General features: G+C 43.3%; 1 protein-coding gene across 3 annotated transcripts in view; it reads left to right on the top strand.

Annotated features, from left to right (window-relative positions):
- Positions 1 to 1986: 1986 nt before the first annotated feature.
- Positions 1987 to 18966, top strand: part of LPIN3 (lipin 3) — a 51879-nt gene continuing 34899 nt past the window's right edge. For 2 of the 3 annotated variants that reach the window (XM_079979084.1, XM_079979082.1), the window contains exons 1-3: positions 1987 to 2037; positions 12178 to 12378; positions 15182 to 15277. In XM_079979084.1, coding sequence (XP_079835210.1) covers positions 12187 to 12378; positions 15182 to 15277 — 288 coding nt within the window. In that variant the 5' untranslated portion in view covers positions 1987 to 2037; positions 12178 to 12186. Of the gene's footprint in view, positions 2038 to 2062; positions 2222 to 12177; positions 12379 to 15181; positions 15278 to 18966 lie in introns of those variants that run through there. The other variant, XM_079979083.1, reaches the window with a different exon arrangement.

The raw sequence follows: 18966 nt of genomic DNA, 5'->3' as shown, positions 1-18966 counted from the left end.
TCATACACAGATTTTGTTTTGTAAGTCTGCAAACTGTGAAAATTGCTCAAGACTGCCGTGCTGATATCTTCTCCCTGTGCACAGAAGGTGCATTTGGACAGCATAAGGATCCTACACTCGGAGGATGAGTTCATTGTTGGTAGATGGCTGTGCATTACTTTTTCGCTCAAGCGGGACTTGACAAAGCGTTGGGCTAATTCATGAATGCTTTGTGAGCCACCTGGAGAACTCCTGTTATAGAACAGCTATTTAAATGTAGGAAAAGAAGAAAGTGTGGCTTTATGACATCACATGCAGTACAAAATTAATATATTACAGAATAACAGGAACAGGACAACTATCCCAATTGAAGCCTATGGATTTTTTTAAATAACTTTTTTTATTCAAAATTAAAACAAAACATTTTATCCAGAAACATATCATCCTTATCCCCCCATTTTCCTCCCTCCCCCCTCCCCCCACAGAACCCACCCCCACCCGACTTCCCTCAGTTCCAGTCTTTGATTTCTCTAAAAATGCTGTTTTCTGCATGTTACACAGTTGTATATATCCTCAAACTATTTAGCTGATTATCATCAATAAAAAGTTTGTGAATGTTTATTCAAAGCCAAAAGCCTGTGGATTTTAATCTACTCCTAATGGGTCTAGATAGGTAAAACTAGAAGGAAAGCGATAGAATAACACAATGGAAAGGAATCTTGAGGACCCTCCTGACCTCGTTTTTATTGCACATTCATGATGCTCTTGGTGTGATCACATGCGACCCCACTTCCAATGTTGTTTGTGCTAACAAGATTTTTGGGCTGATCACATTGTTTCATTTCCAATCAGTGCATATGTTGTTTATTTTTGTCCTGCTTTTGCTGCACTATAGTCCCTCCAGACATCAACAATGTGAGGAAGCATCGCAGAAAAAACAAAAACATAATTAATTCACTATTACTGGGCAAGGAACATGTTGCAGAATACACCTGTAATAAAGTACCGGTCTAGAGAGGCTCTTGAAAACCATCTGATAGTCCAAACCTCTGCTCATTGCAGGAATCTTGAAACTACAGCATCTCTGATAGGTGGCTGTCCAGCTTCTGTTTAAAAACATCTTTTAAAAAAGGAGAATAGATTGCCTTCCAAGGCAATCTGTTTTACTGACAGACAGATGGAACTATCTTAATGCTTATTGGAAATTCCCTTAGCAGAGCTTTTTCTGAGATGGTCCTAAATGGGTTTAAAAGCTTCACCTCCTTAATTTCTCTGTTTCAGACTGCCTGCACAAAAGACATTTAAAGAAACATTCCCCCCAAAAGGAATCCTGGGAACTATACTTTCCCCATCACACAGCTACAATTCCCAGCACCCTTAATAAACTACAGTTCCCAGGATTTGGGGAGGAGGTAGATATGTGCTTTACATGTATCATGTGCTCAAAACGCAACCCTCATTCTCAGCACTTTCGTTTTACAAGAGCATAGGTCCACACTCTTTCCTTGCAACACAACAGGAGACACACACTGTTGCCCAGTTGAACACAATCCCGAGCTTTTAAACCTTGCTTGCAACACTCACACGGAATTAGTCCTTCCACGAAAACATTCACAGTCAAGTGAGTCCAACTTCTGTCGTTCTGCAAAATCTTAAGCCGCTTGAAAATCCAGCTCTTGGAAATCACATAGCAAAATCCATTGCCTGCAAAATGAATGATCAACCAAACAGCAGGGGGCTCCTTGTTGCTAATTAGTGGCAATCTGTCAGGTCTGATAAGCCGGTGAGAGAGACAGGCTGAACTGTCAAATACCTGCAGCTCAAACACTCATCTGCGGCTTAATACAAGGAAGCCCAGGAGAGATTTCTGATGTCCCCATAGGCTCAGCCCGCAGTAACCTGGTAATGCTTGTTATACAGACTCCTCCCCTCATTCAGGTGTGAGGAAAACAGGAAGCACCAGGTAAGTAGGTGGAGCACAGAAAAGATGTGTCTGTAGGTAGCAACCTCATTTCAAAGTCCAAGAACCACTGAAGTCAGGTTGAAGGTCCTATTCAGGTAATGCAAGCTGGCTGGCAAGTATACTGAGGAAAACTATTGTTGTTGTGTGTGTACATTTGGGGAGCTGTTATGGCAGAGAATGTAAGCAAGTAGTGCTCTGTTTGGAAACAGTCAGACAGTGGAATCCTATAATGCCTACTCAGAAATAAGACCTGTTGAGTTCAGTGGATCTTACTTCCAGGTAAGTGAGTATAGGATTGCAGCTTGAAGATTGTGGCACACAGCCTGGGGTGGGGGATTTTGGTGTGCAGGAAGTATCTCGCTGAACTGTCTTGTATATTGGACAATGAGGAAACGTTGCTTGCTGTTTTCTTTTTCTTTATGTGTATAGCATAAATGGAGTGAAGCTTGCAAATTGGACAGCATGCTGAGGTTCTTTTGGCGGGGGATAATTTCAGTAGGGCTAAAGAACTGTATGGCCAAAAGAATTTCAGCTTACTGTCTTAGTTTAACCAGCCTCACAAGGTGGTTGTGAAAATAAAATGGATGGAGAACAGAAGGACCATTTAAGCCTGCCCCGTGCTCCTTGGAGAAAGGGTGAAATACATATATAAAAATAAAGTTGTCTTTATGTACTGTCCTCCTGAAGAATTCTGTTAATCCTTTCCCTGGTGCTCCTCTGTCTGCTGCTCTGGTCTGTGGGAAGAACTTAATTTCTGTATGGCATCTAAACCTTGTTGGCTTGCCTTTAGCTCCAGTCCTGACCTGAAGCTGCCTTTCTGGCTGCATCCTCTTATGTTCCCTTCGTGCAATATTAATGTCAGCTTCAGCTGTGCCTAGGCGCCTCCTCCGCTCAGAAAAAGCACTTCTGCTATGTCAGGTTGACAACTTTGGCTTTACCTGTTCGGTGCTACAATTCCCAGCACAGTGAACAAACTACAGTTCCCAGGATTGTCTGGGGGAAGTCATGTACTTTAAATGTATGGGGCTGTATTCAACATAGTACTAAGCTGAATGTAGTAAATGTAGTAAAATGTCGTAAAAAGCATTTTCCATCTTCTTTCCCATGTACCCCCCTAAATCTGGTCTGGTGATTCCTCCAAGCCTCTGGAGCAGATTTGGTAATGGGCAGGAGAAGATGGGGAAATCCTCTTGCACTAGTCATTGTATTAGTTTAATGCCTCCCAGGGTCTCAACCGCAGTCCTTTTCTCATAATTGTTTTCAAACAATATTAAAGGGAACAATTCACTTTACTATTAGAATATAAATCACAATGTTGTATCCTTATTTCAGCATGTAACCATCTATAGCAGTATTTTATGACTGTTTTATATGGGATTAACAAGCAGTTTATGGGGCAATTTCTAATACAACTGTATGGCATCCCTTAATGAAGGTCTGTTCACATCTTGTGACCTATGAATCCAAATATAGGAACATAGGAAGTCTGACCACTGGTCCATCTAGCTCAGGTGTAGCCAATATAATGTCATCCAGGTGTGGTGGACCTCCCATTAATCCTGGCCATTGGCCATACTGCTGAGACCAATGTATGGCAGGCATCACATTGGCTATCCCTGGTCTAATTCAATATGGCCTACACTGGCAGCAGCCCTCCAGAGATTCAGATGGGATCTCTCCCAGCTCTAAGTTAAGTTGCTAGGGGTTGAAGTTGGCCCCTTTCTGCAAGCAAAGCAGAAGCTCAATGAGTGACCTATTGCCCTTCACCAAGCAGCTCACAAGCTATGCATTGTTGCTTGCCGACTACCTGACAGCTAGCCTGTTCTTGTGCTATGGCCAGGCAGCAAAATCAGAAAGGCTGTTAAGCTCCGTGTGGCCTGCATCTGGCTTGATAGATCATGAGTGAGACAGGCCAGCCTCATTTCCGTGGGAGTTGTTGAAAGACAGCAGATAAAAATTGCATGTTTCTACCTGCTGTGTTGTTACCACTCAGCTGTTGGGTGGTGTGTGAAGTTGCTACAGATGTCCTATGAGCAATGTTGGAGAACTGAGTCAAATACAACGAGCATGTACGGAAACCCAATTTAATAAGTTGCAAGTGGAGATAGGGAGATCGGAGTAGAGCTTCTTTCTAAGGTGTGCCAGTCACCAGGTGAAGGAAAGATGGGTGGCAAATGCAAAGGACAGCAGTAGCCTAGGAGTGAAACACTCGACTGCAGAAAGGGCTGAGCAGTTTAGAAATACTGGTGCATGATCATGACAAAATGTGGTTGTTCTCAGTGTACTCTAGCTGGGGAGAAGAATGCTTTGTTTATTGTGTGGCTGTCCTGCAGGTACTTAGTGTGTGGATAAAGAAAATAATGGTGGCTTTCACAGCATTGACACTGATAAGGGTACAGGATGCTTTCTTTGCCATCCTGGCCTACTTAGCAGTTCAGGAAGGAGAACAAGCCTCGGCTGAATTTCTTGTTAGCAGGGGCTGGCTTTAGAGTTCCTGCTTTGTTTTCGGCAGGGCACTTGTGCCTTTAATTACTAATGACAGACAGAAACCCAGCTGGCGTGTCTGTCTCTCCCTTTACTACATGGAGGTGCAATAGCGGGGAAAGCTTTCTTTGGTAGAGCTGTACTAGAAAGCAGCAATGACCTTTGTGGCTCTGAAGTTCCCTTAAGAGTGTTGTTGCAAACAGCTTTCAGGAATTTGAATTATTGGCCTCTTCTACCAGGTAATTTTAAAATTTGGAGCCCTGGGTATTACCTCTGAAAAGTGTGTGCTCCAATGAATGTAAAGTTTCAGTGTGCTCAAGTCCGAGATAAATACTAGGTGTGTTTATCTGTGCATTTGCAGCCTGTTTGAGTCACTCTGTGTGCTATCTCTTTGATCTGCAATTCAGCTCCTGTGTAACTCTTTATAAAATAAAACCACTGTGTTTCCCAATTCAGTATAACAGGAAATCTAAAAAAGGTTATATCCTTTTTTCCTTTTGGCCAAAGTAGATGAAATTTATGGGCACAGGAGCCCCTTCAAAGTGGTTTAAACACACCAAATTGCAGGGTAATTGGTCCAGGGCCTTTTTGTTGCAACATCCACTGTGGGAGGCTTGGGAGTTTGTTTCTTGCTCTCTTACCTTAAAATAATGAAGAAGTAGCCAAATGGTGTGTATTCTTGCTTGTACCTTTTTTAAAAAAAACTTTGTAGTTTCATGTCAGCCTTTCTTTCTGGTGGTTGTTTGGGAGCCAGCGTGGTGTAGTGGTTAAGAGCGGTAGTCTCGTAATCTGGGGAACCAGGTTCGCATCTCCGCTCCTCCACATACAGCTGCTGGGTGACCTTGGGCTGGTCACACTTCTCTGAAGTCTCTCAGCCTCACTCACCTCAGAGTGTTTGTTGTGGGGGAGGAAGGGAAAGGAGATTGTTAGCTGCTTTGAGACTCCTGAAGGCAGTGTTTCCCAACCTTGGGCCTCCAGCTGTTTTTGAACTACAATTCCCATCATCCCTGACCACTGGTCTTGCTAGCTAGGGATGATGGGAGTTGTAGTCCAAAAACAGCTGGAGGCCCAAGGTTGGGAAACACTGCCTTAAGGGAGTGAAAGGCGGGATATCAAGTCCAAACGCTTCTCCCCCTTCTTCTTCTTCCAATAGGCTTTACAAGCCTTCAGATAAGTTTTTACAGTTTTCTGATAGGCCTTACAATGTGTCTTGAATGCCCTCATACAGATGTAACTTTCTCTTAGTAAGATTTCATAGCCAGGTCCTATTAAAATTTTGGCCTCCTTTTGAGCCTGTTATATAGCTTAAGTTCTCGAGCCTGGATAGAGTTCTAAAGTTCGACTTCCACGAGACTCCATGACTCTGAAGGCAGATTATTTATTAATGTGATTCACTGACTTCATAGCTCTGGCTCACTGGAATCATTCCTTTCCTGTTTTATCTAAAGGTTGATACAGAACTATAGTCACTGATGAGCTCATGACAACATCATCAGCTGCCCGTGTAAAAAGTCAGAAATGCAGAAGGTTGAGGTGGCTTTATTGAGAAATTGCAGTGGGCCTTGGGACCTGTTATTCTGACTCCTACCACTTTCTATCTGCAGCAACAGAAGGCCTACAGTCTCTCTGCTCCTGTGTTCTGCTCTAATGAACCACTACCATTTTTAAAGAGTGGGGTAGTTCATTGGGGTGTCTTCTAGATGATGTTGTACTCCAACTCCCATCATCTCCAGCCAATGGCCAGGAATGATGGGAATTTCAGTCTAACAACATCTGGAGAGCAATAGATTGGCAACCAGCCCCTGGTTTAAGAGTATACCCTCTACCTTTTAGCTCTTGGTGTTGGATCATGTCATTTGACAGTCTTCCCACAACCTTAGGCCTGGGATCTACCTATGGCTGAACTTGAACCTGTAGCTAGGCTTGCCAGCTTCTCAGCCGGCCACTGTACCTGTGTCTCTTAAACTGGGTCACAACAGGAGCACGACCACCATGCAATTATATGATAAAAGATTAAGAAATGGTTCCTCAAATACATGTTTGGGTTAAAAGTGGGCCCTGGATCTGAAAAGGTTGAAGATGGTTGTTCTAGAGTACTCTGCTGGAAGTTCACAAATATACCGTTCTGCCACAAATGCATGTTGCTTTCTTTATGCGTGCAAACTCCAGGCCTCTGATGGCTTTGTCCAGCATGGAGATCTGAGAAAAGAGCCCCTGCTGCTGACTTTTGCTTGTCCTGAAGTTGCTTATAACCCAGGACCCTGTCCACAACAATGTTGTGTCAACAAAGTATGATTTTACACAGTTGTGCACATGTACACTATTTATGAATGCTTTCCAAAGCTGCCCTCAAGACTTTAGGTGAACATAACTGTTGAGGACAGAGAGGGGAGCTCTAACAGTTTCTGTGCTATGGGCTGTGAGCTTGCCTGCATAGCTGCCAATTAAATTGCACCAAAGAATGCTCAGCTCAGCAGGTTACTGTGGCAAGGGGACTGTCTCATGACCTTCTCTCAGCTCTGAACAGCATGGAGCTGACAGAGGCAATGAAGTTTCCAGAGTCAGCCAGGGCCCCTTCCCCCTGCCTCTCTAGGAATCACTTTATCCTTGATATTTGCAGGATAGGAAAGGTAAACACCTGCAGCTCTTCTGCTGTCTGCTTAGAAAGAAAAGCCTGGTCCTCATGCTGGCTCAGTTTGGCTCAGTGTAGATTCCAGAGGGCCTTATGAGATGCTTGGGAGCAAGATCGGCTCTCTCAAATTGCTCAGCAGAGGTGGGTTTCTTTCTAGGGAGGGAGGCAATGTGAAACTGCCCCAAATTTGCTGGGTAAGAAGCAGCTTTCTTTGCTCTCTCTCTCTCTCTCTCTCTCTCTCTCTCTCTCTCTCTCTCTCTGTGTGTGTGTGTGTGTGTGTGTGTGTGTTTGAGATGCTCTGCACATGGCTGTGGGCATTTCCATGGGTTCATGGATTTTGTGTGTGTTCACATACAGTAATTGTATAATAGTCGCAGTGGAGCATTCTTTTCCCAATAGAGGATCACTGTTGTAGGTAAATGGTGTTTTTTAAGGATACAAAAGTTTCACTACTGGAGGGTGTCTTTTTGTATTCTGCTTGCTGTGGCTATTGCTTTCTGAAGCGCTGCATATACTTAATTCATTGTAGCATTAAGGAGAAAGATCTCCAAGTGCAAGCATTTGGCTGATAGAATGACCGCCTCTTCTCCCCCCAAATTCTGTCCTGGGGTTCTCTTGACCCTCCCAAGTAAGCCCCACCAAGCTTGGTTGGACTCTTGCGTATCTTACTTCTTGAGACATGCATTTAGGGTAACACTAGAACACTCTGTATTTTTTCAGGACACAAGTCATGTGCCCAGCACATTGTGTTAGCACTCATGTAAGCTCCTACACAAAAATGGAGGTCAGGGATGGAGCAATTGGGCACCATGGGCATAGCCAAGGTGGGGCAGGGGGGGCTGCTGCCCCCCAATCAATAAAAATACATAGCAAACTGAGGTTCTGCCCCCCCAAACAGAAATCCTGGCCATGCCCATGACAGGCACAATCCCAATTTCTCCTTTCTCCTTGACCATTTGGAAAAACTTTGGACATCAGACCCAGGCTCTATGTAGTGTAATGGAGCAGTGTTCATTTTTAAATATTATGGTACAATGTGGGTAACAAATACCCTCTTTTTCTTTACATCAGTACATTGCCGACTGTGGCTGAACAAATGAGCACAGCACACAGGATGTTACAAAATACACGCTTGTTCTTATTTTCTTTTATGAAATGTTGCAGGGTTGAAAAGTCTAAATGAGCACTGCTAAATGACATTGAGTACCAAATAAATCAAGTCCCTGTGAGGTTACTTCCTCCCCAGTGACCATTTATAGATTGTCAAGTGAGAGCCATTTGAAAAAGATGAACTCACGAAAGGGGCAGAAACACACAGAGACATTATTTAGAGTTTGCTTTCAATGAGGCTCTTTAATAAGAAATGGAAATGTCAGGACCTTGGTGTCCATTAGTAACTGTTGGGGGAAGAAACTGCTGCCAGATGACATCCTTGAGAATTTGTCATAGAATTGCAGAGTTGAAGGAAACCTCAAAGGTCATCTAGTTTTCCACAATGCAGGAAATGCGCTGCTCCAGCATCCCTGGTAGGTAACTATTTAGCCTTTTGGCAAGTGGTCGTGAACTTGCTCTCTGTTATCACGCCTTTAATGGCTGCTTTGTTGTAGTATATCTCATCGTGAGGAAACAGTTGTGTGCGCAAGTGGGTGACCTGAGACCCAGGGATTTGAATGAAGATGAGTATTGCATCTTTGATGTACAAATAGCACTATGCTTAATTTGACTGTGCCAGTTCCTATAAAATAATTCCATGCAGCCACTTCAAACCAAAAAGAAAGTAAGCAATTTCACATACTGAAGGATAACTGAAGTATTTTTGAACTGCGTTTGGATGTTGCGTTATTAAATCAGTTGTCAAGATGATTCTGTTCCTACATGATGCCTTATTTTAGCACTGGATTATTATTTTAATTGTACATCTTATTACCTATTAATTGGGAGTGGTGGTTTACCTTAATGTTTCCGCATGAATTGGCAGTGGTAACTCTCTGGTTCCATTTGTGGGCAACTTCCTATGTACCAGTGACTTTTATGCTACCATCTCCTTTTACTAGTTCCCCCATTAATTTTTAGACGAAATTAAATTGTTGTAGATGGCTGCTCATATCAGAGAGAGCATTATGTTTCCTGTGTAATGGGTGTCTGGAGTAAGAGTGGGCTGACTTACTCCTGATTCTACAGGGAGCCCCATAGAGGATGCCACATATTTTCCTGCCCCTTAGCTCTTCCACAGTCAAGGTCAAAGCAGTTCTTTGTCCATTTTGTTATAGACTGTAATAACGACTAAGACTTCTGCCATTGCTGTCCATTATGTGTTTTATGTAAAATAAGCTTGTAATAAAAAAATTCCTTCCAGTAGCACCTTAAAGACCAACTAAGTCAGTTCTTGGTATGAGCTTTTGTGTGCATGCACACTTCTTCAGATACATCTGTATGTATCTGAAGAAGTGTGCATGCACACGAAAGCTCATACCAAGAACTGACTTAGTTGGTCTTTAAGGTGCTACTGGAAGGAATTTTTTTGTTTTGACTATGGCAGACCAACACGGCTACCTATCTGTAACTAAGCTTGTAATGACATCTTCAGTGTAAGAAGAGTGCATCATGATTACTTAATTTGCATAGGTATGTAATGTACTGGCACAGCCAAGGGGCATCAGTGTATGGATACTATAGACATCTGAAGTCTTCTTAATAACTCCTCGTGACTTAATTACAAGGTTCAAAGCCTTTCCCATGAATAACGCGAGTGCACACCGGGTGACTCATATAAAAAACAAAGTTGTAACGTTGATCAACACTGGAATTGCTTGCTCTGCCGAGGTGCAAGTTTCTTCAAGTATTCTGTATGTTCTGATCTTAATTTCTTGGATGTCAAGGATGGAAACTAAGCTAATGAGCAAGGCTGTCAGATTGGTTGAATTGAATGGATTAATATATATATATATAATTTAATTGACTAGAAAGGTGCCCTTGATTAAAATTTCACAAACATTAAAAAAATTAGAAGGCCAAAGGGCATTTCCCCTTTCTCTTGCATAGGTGGACGTGCCTTTTCTTGCGATACCTGCTATGACATTTGTGTGCATCCTCTAAAATCAAGTTGTGCTGCTTCAGAACCAATGTTTTACCTATATGTAAATTTCATCGATAAAACTGATTTATCAGCTAAAACCCATATAATTAATTGGCTGGCGAAACAGTTGCTGAATGTTCATTTCTGTGGTCTTTGTTAAAAATTTCATGCTTAGAGATAGGGCATTAGATCTAGGCAGAAAATAGAAGCTAGCAAAGGTATATCAGTCCACTACCCCTAGCCAATGAATCTTCACTTTGTTGAGTAGCAGGCATGCTGATTCTCCTTAGGGAGCAAAGGGCCATACAAGTGGTTCTAATTCTGTCTCCCTCCATTGCAATGCTTCAGAGACACCTAGGAATATTAGTTAGGGACACATGTATTATTTCTAACCCACTTGCTGGTCCTGTATCCTGAAAGCAGATCTAGACATTACAAGGGAAGCACAAGATTCCGAAACTTGAGTTTGCCTCTTAACACCAAAATGTATGTGGGAGATACTTGCATGGGAGAATTGAGTAAGAGCGGGTGCTTAGATGTTCTCCTGCCTAGTCATTCTGATCATTTGTATTAGTCTATAAATAGTGTTTAGTGCCATTGTTATTGGCCATCGTGTTGTGTTATATTGTTCAGCTAGTCATTCTACCCAGCAGGTGTGGCCCAACTGGATTTAAACCTCTCTACACACCCAATGGCTCTTAAAATGGAAAACTAGCCTGTCCGGGAAGATGGCTTTGGGGAAATTATTTTGGTTTCTCTATGATAGTCATGTATCTGTTGGCTCTGTGGCATTTGCAACCTCTTGTTTTCAGGAAGCCATTATTCATATGTCACTGATGATATCCTTCTTACCTAGTTATCTTGGGTGACACAGAACCCTGGAATCAGTAACTTCCAATGTGTAAAATCATCCACCATGCATTCCGTAGAATGAGTTTAGGAAGCAGGAAAGCCTAATATGTTTGCTTTCATTGGTGATGTCCTTAGGCTTCAGGAGTCATATCACAATGGCTGAATATAGATGACTGTTTGCCAAGTGGTAACTGCCCACACTGCAAACTTTATAAAATTAGAGCTGGGACGTGGCTGAACTTCCAGATCCTTCTCAGAACAGACAGTAACATATAGAAAACAAAGTAGTCCAGAAATGGCATAACACCTCCTTTGGATTAAAGGTGCCATATACTAAAAGTTGCTGACCTTTTTGGATCTGTGTGTACATTTTGAATTTTGGAAGAGTGCTGGGGGTGCCAGTCCTAAAATGGCTGCCATGGGGGCAAAGCATAACCCAAAATTGGCTATTATGGAGAGCATAGCATAACACAAAATTAGAGAGGCAACTATCCCTGACAACTTCATCCTTGCCATAGGAAGTCAGTTATGCCCTGATTGTGGGAGATTACAGAATACAGGTTATCCTCATCCTCTCTCTTTCTCTCTCTCTCTGATGGTGTTAATAACAGGGAGCATTCCTTAGTACCAGGAAAAATATACATCACTGTCACTCTCATGTCACATAAATTAGTTAGAAGGTATGTGCACATTTTGCCCCATAGCTTTCTTTCTAGGAGGCTAGAGACAAAGGGCTTATCCACACTTACCTTCTGCCTTGCTCTTTCCTGGCAGAGGTCTGCACTGAAAAGCTCTGTGTCTGCGGGCATTGTTTTTGTTTTTGCCCCAGAGCTTTCCCTGCAGAAACCCTCTCTTTATTGCTCAGAGCAAACATCAATTCAGGTTTTCCACAAATTGCCGTTTGCTCTGATTGAGCTTTAAAGAGCAGGATTTCACAGGGAGAGCTCCCAAGGAAAGGGTGCAGAGACACAGACCTTTGAGGTGTGGACCGTGCCTGGAAAGAACAGAGGAAGGGTAAGTGTGGAGAAGCCATTACTTCTTTTTCTTAAAATGGAAGCTCAGTGTCTGTGGGACCTGCCCAGTGATACCAATGGAAGCATTCCTAGATAACATCCATGGGTTGGGGACCCTGTATTACATGATTATTCGAAAACTTTTAAAAATCTGAATCTTCCTTCTTTCTGTTTGTAGTCTCGGACAATGAACTATGTGGGGCAGCTCGCTGAAACGGTGTTTGGCACTGTGAAAGAGCTGTATAAGGGCCTGAACCCAGCCACCCTGACAGGCTGCATTGATGTCATTGTGGTGAGGCAACCAGATGGCTCCTTCCTCTGTTCACCTTTCCATGTGCGCTTTGGGAAGCTGCGTGTTCTGCATTCCAGTGAGAAAGTGGTAAGTGACACTCAATGTGTGTTGACAAGGACTAATATGCTTGAAGATCAAGGAGGTCAAATGTGGAAACTACCAAATTCCACCACAATTGACAATTCTCACAAAGTTACGCTTAGTAATCTTAATGTTGCAGGATGTGGGTTATGGATTATTGCTGAGAAGTTGATTTTGTTTTTGGCATCTACTAACAACTGTTTAGTCCCAGCAAGGCTATCCAGGCGGGTGATTTTAGCAGCCGTGAGTGTTTTTAAATTACTAATTTTATTTTGTATGTATTTTTTTAGCTCTTTAAAATATTTGCTTTTTATTGGTATTTTAAATGTGTATTTTAGACAGCATTGCAAACCACTTAGATGTATATATCACTTACTATTTTGCTAAATAAAAAAATGAGTAATTTGTGTGTGGGGGTGCCCATTCATATAGTCTTCTCAGCACAAAACCATATGGATTACTGGTCTTGTGACATTTGAGCAAATTTAGTAATCTGTGTACAGTACTGCCATGCTAAAAAGATTGTATGAATGGGCCATACTTTTCAAGTGCCATTCAGAACTTCAGACTTATCTCACATTATAGATTGACGATTGGTTAAAAATTCTCTAAACATGCCTGCCAAATAGGAAAGAGTTGAACTTCCATTAACCCTTGAGCCCAAATTTGTTACCTGTCCAGTTGTCTCCTGTGAGACATATAAAGGTAAAGGTACCCCTGCCCGTACGGGCCAGTCTTGACAGACTCTAGGGTTGTGCGCTCATCTCACTCTAGAGGCCGGGAGCCAGCGCTGTCTGCAGACACTTCCGGGTCACGTGACCAGCGTGACAAGCTGCATCTGGCGAGCCAGCGCAGCACACGGAATGCCATTTACCTTCCCGCTAGTAAACGGTCCCTATTTATCTACTTGCACCCGGGGGTGCTTTCGAACTGCTAGGTTGGCAGGTGCTGGGACCGAAAGACGGGAGCGCACCCCGCCGCAACCTTTCGATCGGCAAGTACTAGGCGCTGAGGCTTTAACCCACAGCGCCACCCGCGTCCCCTGTGAGACATATGGGAAGCCACAAAAGCACAATCTAGAAACACACTGGTCCAAGGTCACATTGGCTCAAACAACATAACCAGTACATTTCCGAGCACAATTCAAAGTGTTGGTGCTGACCTTTAAAGCCCCAAACAGCCTCGGCCCAGTATACCTGAAGGAGTGTCTCCACCCCTATCGTTCTGCCTGGACACTAAGGACCTGCTCTGAGGGCCTTCTGGCAGTTCCCTCCCTGCAAGAAGTGAGGTTACAGGGAACCAGGCAGAGGGCCTTCTCGGTAGTGGCGCCTGCCCTGTGGAACGCCCTCCCATCAGATGTCAAGGAAATAAACAATTATCTGACTTTTAGAAGACATCTGAAGCCAGCCCTGTTTAGGGAAGTTTTTAATATCTGAAGTTTTATTCTGTTTTTAATGTTCTGTTGAAAGCCGCCCAGAGTGACTGGGGAAACCCAGCCAGATGGGTGGTGTAGAAATAATAAATTATTATTATTATTATTATTATTATTATTTATTATTTACCAGTTTTACAGTGGAGGTGGGTACTTGTCATGCATCCTGCTGAGGGCCATTTTTGAATTGGACCTGTGTTCTGCACAGTACAGCCAAGTGATCCATATTGCACAAAGATGTGCCTGCTATGTGGGGAGACGAGCTTGTTTGTTGCTTTATCTCATGCCACATTGTTCCTGACCTTTTAAAAATATATATACACACCATGAGGTACAACATGTACTTCAACCTTTCCGCTGGCTTCCTGCAATTTCAAATCTGCTATGCTCATTCGTGACGATGGGGTTTAAGTGAAGCATAATATTTATTAAAGGAAATGTGACTAAGTGTATTTTCTCCCTTGTCTCTGACCAAAGTCCTGTTAATGTAGTGGGTGGGGGACAAAATGGAAGCATGGGCCGCTAAAGAGGGTTCATGATGGAGAAAGGCTAGTTTTATGGCATGGAGAGATGAGGTGCTTTCTTGGACGCCAGAGGCAGTTGTCCATTTGGAAAGCAAGCCCCCATTTAAATTAGAATTATATCACTGGAATGTGCTGTGTCAAAAGTTCTCACAGTAAAACCAGGCCTGCAGCCAGGCTGATCTTTTTTAGAAAAAGAAAAAAAAACCAGGCCGGACTGTTTTTCTTTCACTTAGCCTGAAAAAGTCTAGCATGTACAATTATGAATTTGCATGTTCATGTGTTTCGACTGCGATTATAAACTAAGCAGTGCCTGGTTTAATTTTATTCTCTTGCTATAAAAAGCAGCAACTCGTATCAAAGCTGGTGAGGTAACATTACACAATTCCATGCTGTGCTGTTTCTGCACTAATCTAATATGTGTTTATGAATAACCTGCATGAAAATTCATTTTTAGAAATGAAAAATGAAAACATTCATCCACATCTATCAAAATACAAATTTCTCTGTTGTATCGTCTTTCAAAATGTGCATTTTAAAATGATTTTTAATGTGTTTGTTAATTAACTGCACTATATTTGCATGTCATCCCAATACATAAAGTTCCCTGTGTGGTTTATTGTTTTTTGAGCTGAAGCACTGGAATATTTTGGAAGTGTGAAAGGCAGGGGATAACTATTCCTCACAATGTGGATGAGGTCAGCTTGGTCTTGAAATTCACAAAGATCAAATTCCTCATACATCTCTAAGTCCCAGATATGGAAAGTGGTTAGGATGTTTTTTTGTGTTAACTTCACCATTGCCTTTTCTGGGATTGCTTCCTAGGCTAAAAACAATTAAACTTCTTTTTTTGTAGGTTGACATTGAAATTAATGGCGAGCCAGTCAATCTGCATATGAAGCTGGGTGACAATGGAGAAGCCTTTTTTGTCCAGGAGTCAGAGGAATGCAAGGTGGGAAGATACTAACATTAAAAACTACCCCTCAACTTTTCAGCTTCCAAATAGACTACACTGAAGGCTTCTTGTTTTCCCAATACTCTTTTGCCTTACTTCTCACTCCTCATCATTGGTTTTAGGGGGTAGTGCAGGCGGTACTCCTGCACAGGGCAACAAGCCAAGGGGTCACAAAATTGAGAAGATCCATTCAGAGGTGTCATTTTTTTGCCTCACACAGAGCACCGTATCATAAAAAGATTACCCAAGTCTTTGGCCATGCCTCTCAACAATCTGGATAAATTCGTCCTATATCTCAGACCATAATCTACTGGATTTCTTGTCTTGCTTTTTATTTTTTTTGCTAGTCCAGTGCTTGGCCCTTTCTTGGGTCACATTGAAAACACATTGCTTTCCCTCCCCCAAAGGATCCTGGGAACTTTACCCATCAGAGTTACAATTCCTCTAACAAATTACATTTTGGGGGGAAGCAAATTTTCAGATGCGATCTTGGTAACCTCCTGCGACAGGGCTTTTCTGTTCTCTTCCTCGAAACCACTACAATGTGTGTGAAGTTGGTACTGAGAAGGCCCTGATTCTCTGGAGCATAGCAAATCAAGACCATCTGCATATATTTACTCATTTTAGATATATTTTGTCTGTTTTGGCTAGTTTCTGAAGCCCTGTTCTCTTGAAATCGGACAACTCTATCCACCTTTTGAGACTTTGCCAGGTACTTCTGGCTCATTCAACAAGAAGTGATCACATTTCAATAGATATCCAAAGCTTTGTATGAAAGAGAAGCTTCTCTTCAGGGGAAAAAGTTCATGAGAAAAAAGTTCATCTATTAAATGGATCCTCAGAGAAACGTGCTCTGAAGCCCATCATAATTCTCTGCTGAAATTTTCTGGGTGCCAAATTCAGACTTTGTGGCACTGTACAGTAGGCTTCCGGTATTTCTAAGCTCACTCAGAGAGGTGGAGCAGCTGATAAAGCATTTTATAGATGTCTTTCGGCTGTTCATTACCAACAATGTAAACTAGGAGGGGCAGCTTTCAAGCAATGATCCACCCCCATGTATGTTCATTGTCCCCTAATGAAGACATGAAAAAAGTTGGAGTTATCCTCTTTTTTTCCTCTCTCCGCACTCTATTCATTTGCTATCCTCACTACCTGTTTCTATATCCTGGGCTTTTCCCACTCTCTGGCAGTAATAGTAGTCCAAGAATTTGGTCCTACAACAGTGGCCAAAAAAGGAAGGAAGGAAGGCCCTTTCTTAAAATGCCCCTGCCTTTTCATTGCTAACTTCTCATCATGCCAAAGTTAACCATAACAAATGAGAGAAGCAATTCTGACTTAATAGCCTGTGCACCTCAATCCCTGGGATAAAGCAAGGAATAGGATTCCAAATTCTTCCTGCATTGGTCTCCCAGATAGATGATAAAGCCAGCTGATCCTTTGCATTTGACTGGCTCATCTAGTCTCTCTTTTGCACTGTACTTTCCAGGTCTGTGTCCAAGTGGTGGTTTTTTGTTTTTTGTTTTTGTCCTTACACCTTTCCCTGGGAAAGCCTGCTGATTACTGCTGAATCAGAACAATCAGGTTTTTTGCAGATTGACACCTGTTCCAATTCAGAGGTGGTTGTTGTTTAGTTGTCCGACTCTTCGTGACCTCATGGGCCAGAGCACGCCAGGCACTCTTGTCTTCCACAGCCTCCTGTAGTTTGGTCAAACTCATGTTGGTAGCTCCGAGAACACTGTCCAACCATCTCGTCCTCTGTTTTCCCATTCTCCTTGCGCCATCAATCTTTCCCAGCATCAGGGTCTTTTCCTGGGAGTCTTCTCTTCTCATGAGGTGGCCAAAGTATTGGAGCCTCAGCTTCAGGATCTGTCCTTCTAGTGAGCACTCAGGGCTGATTTCCTTCAGAATGGATAGGTTTGATCTTCTTGCAGTCCATGGGATTCTCAAGAGTCTCCTCCAGCACCATAATTCAAAAGAGCCTCTCCCCCTCCCAGAGGGGAGGTGTTGTGGGCGGGACGCGATTTCTGCATCATGCAGGGGGCGTTATGCCCCCTGCCCCACTCACCTGGCTGGCGCACGATGCCCACAGGTAAGCGCCCAACCGGGGGGCTTGGTGGGGGCGTGGTTTGCGGTTTAAGATACTGCCGTGCCAGCCATTCTGCCTCACTTCTTATTGCTGAAATAAAGAGTTGCTGCGTTTGGCCCCCCTGACATCCATATTCTTCAACTGGGGGAGAATGACCTCGTCAGTAGAAAGACCGTGGACTTGTTGTGGAGCATGAAAAAAAGACTTGGACGAGCTTGCTGCTTTATGTCCCGGAACAACTGTGTTCTGGTCCTCGCTCCTAAAGAGAATAGTTTGGCGCAGTGCACAGAACATTATGGCCATTAAAAAATCCAGGAAACTCTTAAATCGTGTGATTGCCCACAAAGTGCATTTTATGAATGGCCTAGTTATCTCTCATGATGGTATCCGGATAGGCGATCAGGCCTTGTTCCGGGATGACGGGGTTCATCTTTCAGATCTGGGGAATGACATTTGGTTAGGTAGCATCATCAGCAGTATTAAGGATTGGTTACAGCTGTGAGGGTATTGGCGGCGAGCCTCTTGGGCTCGGATGGCGGTTAGGCATTGGAATGTGTTGTTGGTGTGTGGAAGGGCAAGGTGTGGCCATCACCTACCCCTTCAAATTTGGGTATTCCGTTAAAGGAATCCGGCGGTCGTGGATCCTGTCCAATGCCTGTGTGGCGGGGGGCCATGACACAACCCTCGGTGACATCAGGGGAGAGCTTATAGTTGTATTAGCATCAACAGGCTCCTCCTACTGGTGAATAACCCCTCTTTAGACTCACCCCTCTCCGAGTGGGTGGAGTCAATCTTTCATGGTCCAATGCCTAAGCCAATACCTTCTCACTTGCTGTAATCAATGAAGTTGTGGCCTTTTCTTGCCCATTAACCTTATACACTGTTTCCGTGTGTCTTTATTCCACAAAGCGAACCACAACATCAATTCTTTGGCGATCGGCCTTCTTTATGGTCCAGCTCTCACTTCCATACATCACCACTGGGAAAACCATAGCTTTAACTATACAGACCTTTGTTCAGACATGCGCTTGGAAAAGCACTGGAAAGCACAGCACAAAAGAAAGTCAGGATGAGCCCTAACATAAATTTTTTCCAAGGTTTATCTTTGTTTGTTTCTGTGGATTTATACCTAGCATTCAATGATATTACAAGAGATTGCAATAACAGATGCACATCAATAGCCCTTACTCCTCAAGTCAATATATGGGATCCTGAGTGGTGTTCATTTCTACTGCATAGCCTCAGAGCAACATACCATTAAAGACAAATGTTCTTTCTGGTGGGGAGGAGTGGGGGAGAAGGCTCCCTACAGCTATTCTTTCATTGGCTGATGAGGCATGGAGCCAGGCTGTTCTTCCCCTTGCTGTGATGTTGGTTTCCTAAGAGGGAGGGGGTTCAACCTCCCAGCATTCCTTTGTCTCCTGACCAGTTGCAGAGGCCACAGTATACTCTCCTTCTGTTTGCCATTCCAGGTATTGATTTGCCTGGTTTTATAGTAGCCACAAAGGGACGCAGGTGGCGCTGTGGGTTAAAGCCTCAGCGCCTAGGGCTTGCCGATCGAAAGGTCGGCGGTTCGAATCCCTGCGGCGGGGTGCGCTCC

The sequence above is a fragment of the Podarcis cretensis genome, assembly GCF_951804945.1.
Source record: "Podarcis cretensis genome assembly, chromosome: 6".
In the NCBI taxonomy this organism is placed as follows: Eukaryota; Metazoa; Chordata; class Lepidosauria; order Squamata; family Lacertidae; genus Podarcis; species Podarcis cretensis.
The sequence above is the reverse complement of the archived record's forward strand: the minus strand, read 5'-3'. Positions and strand labels throughout refer to the sequence as shown.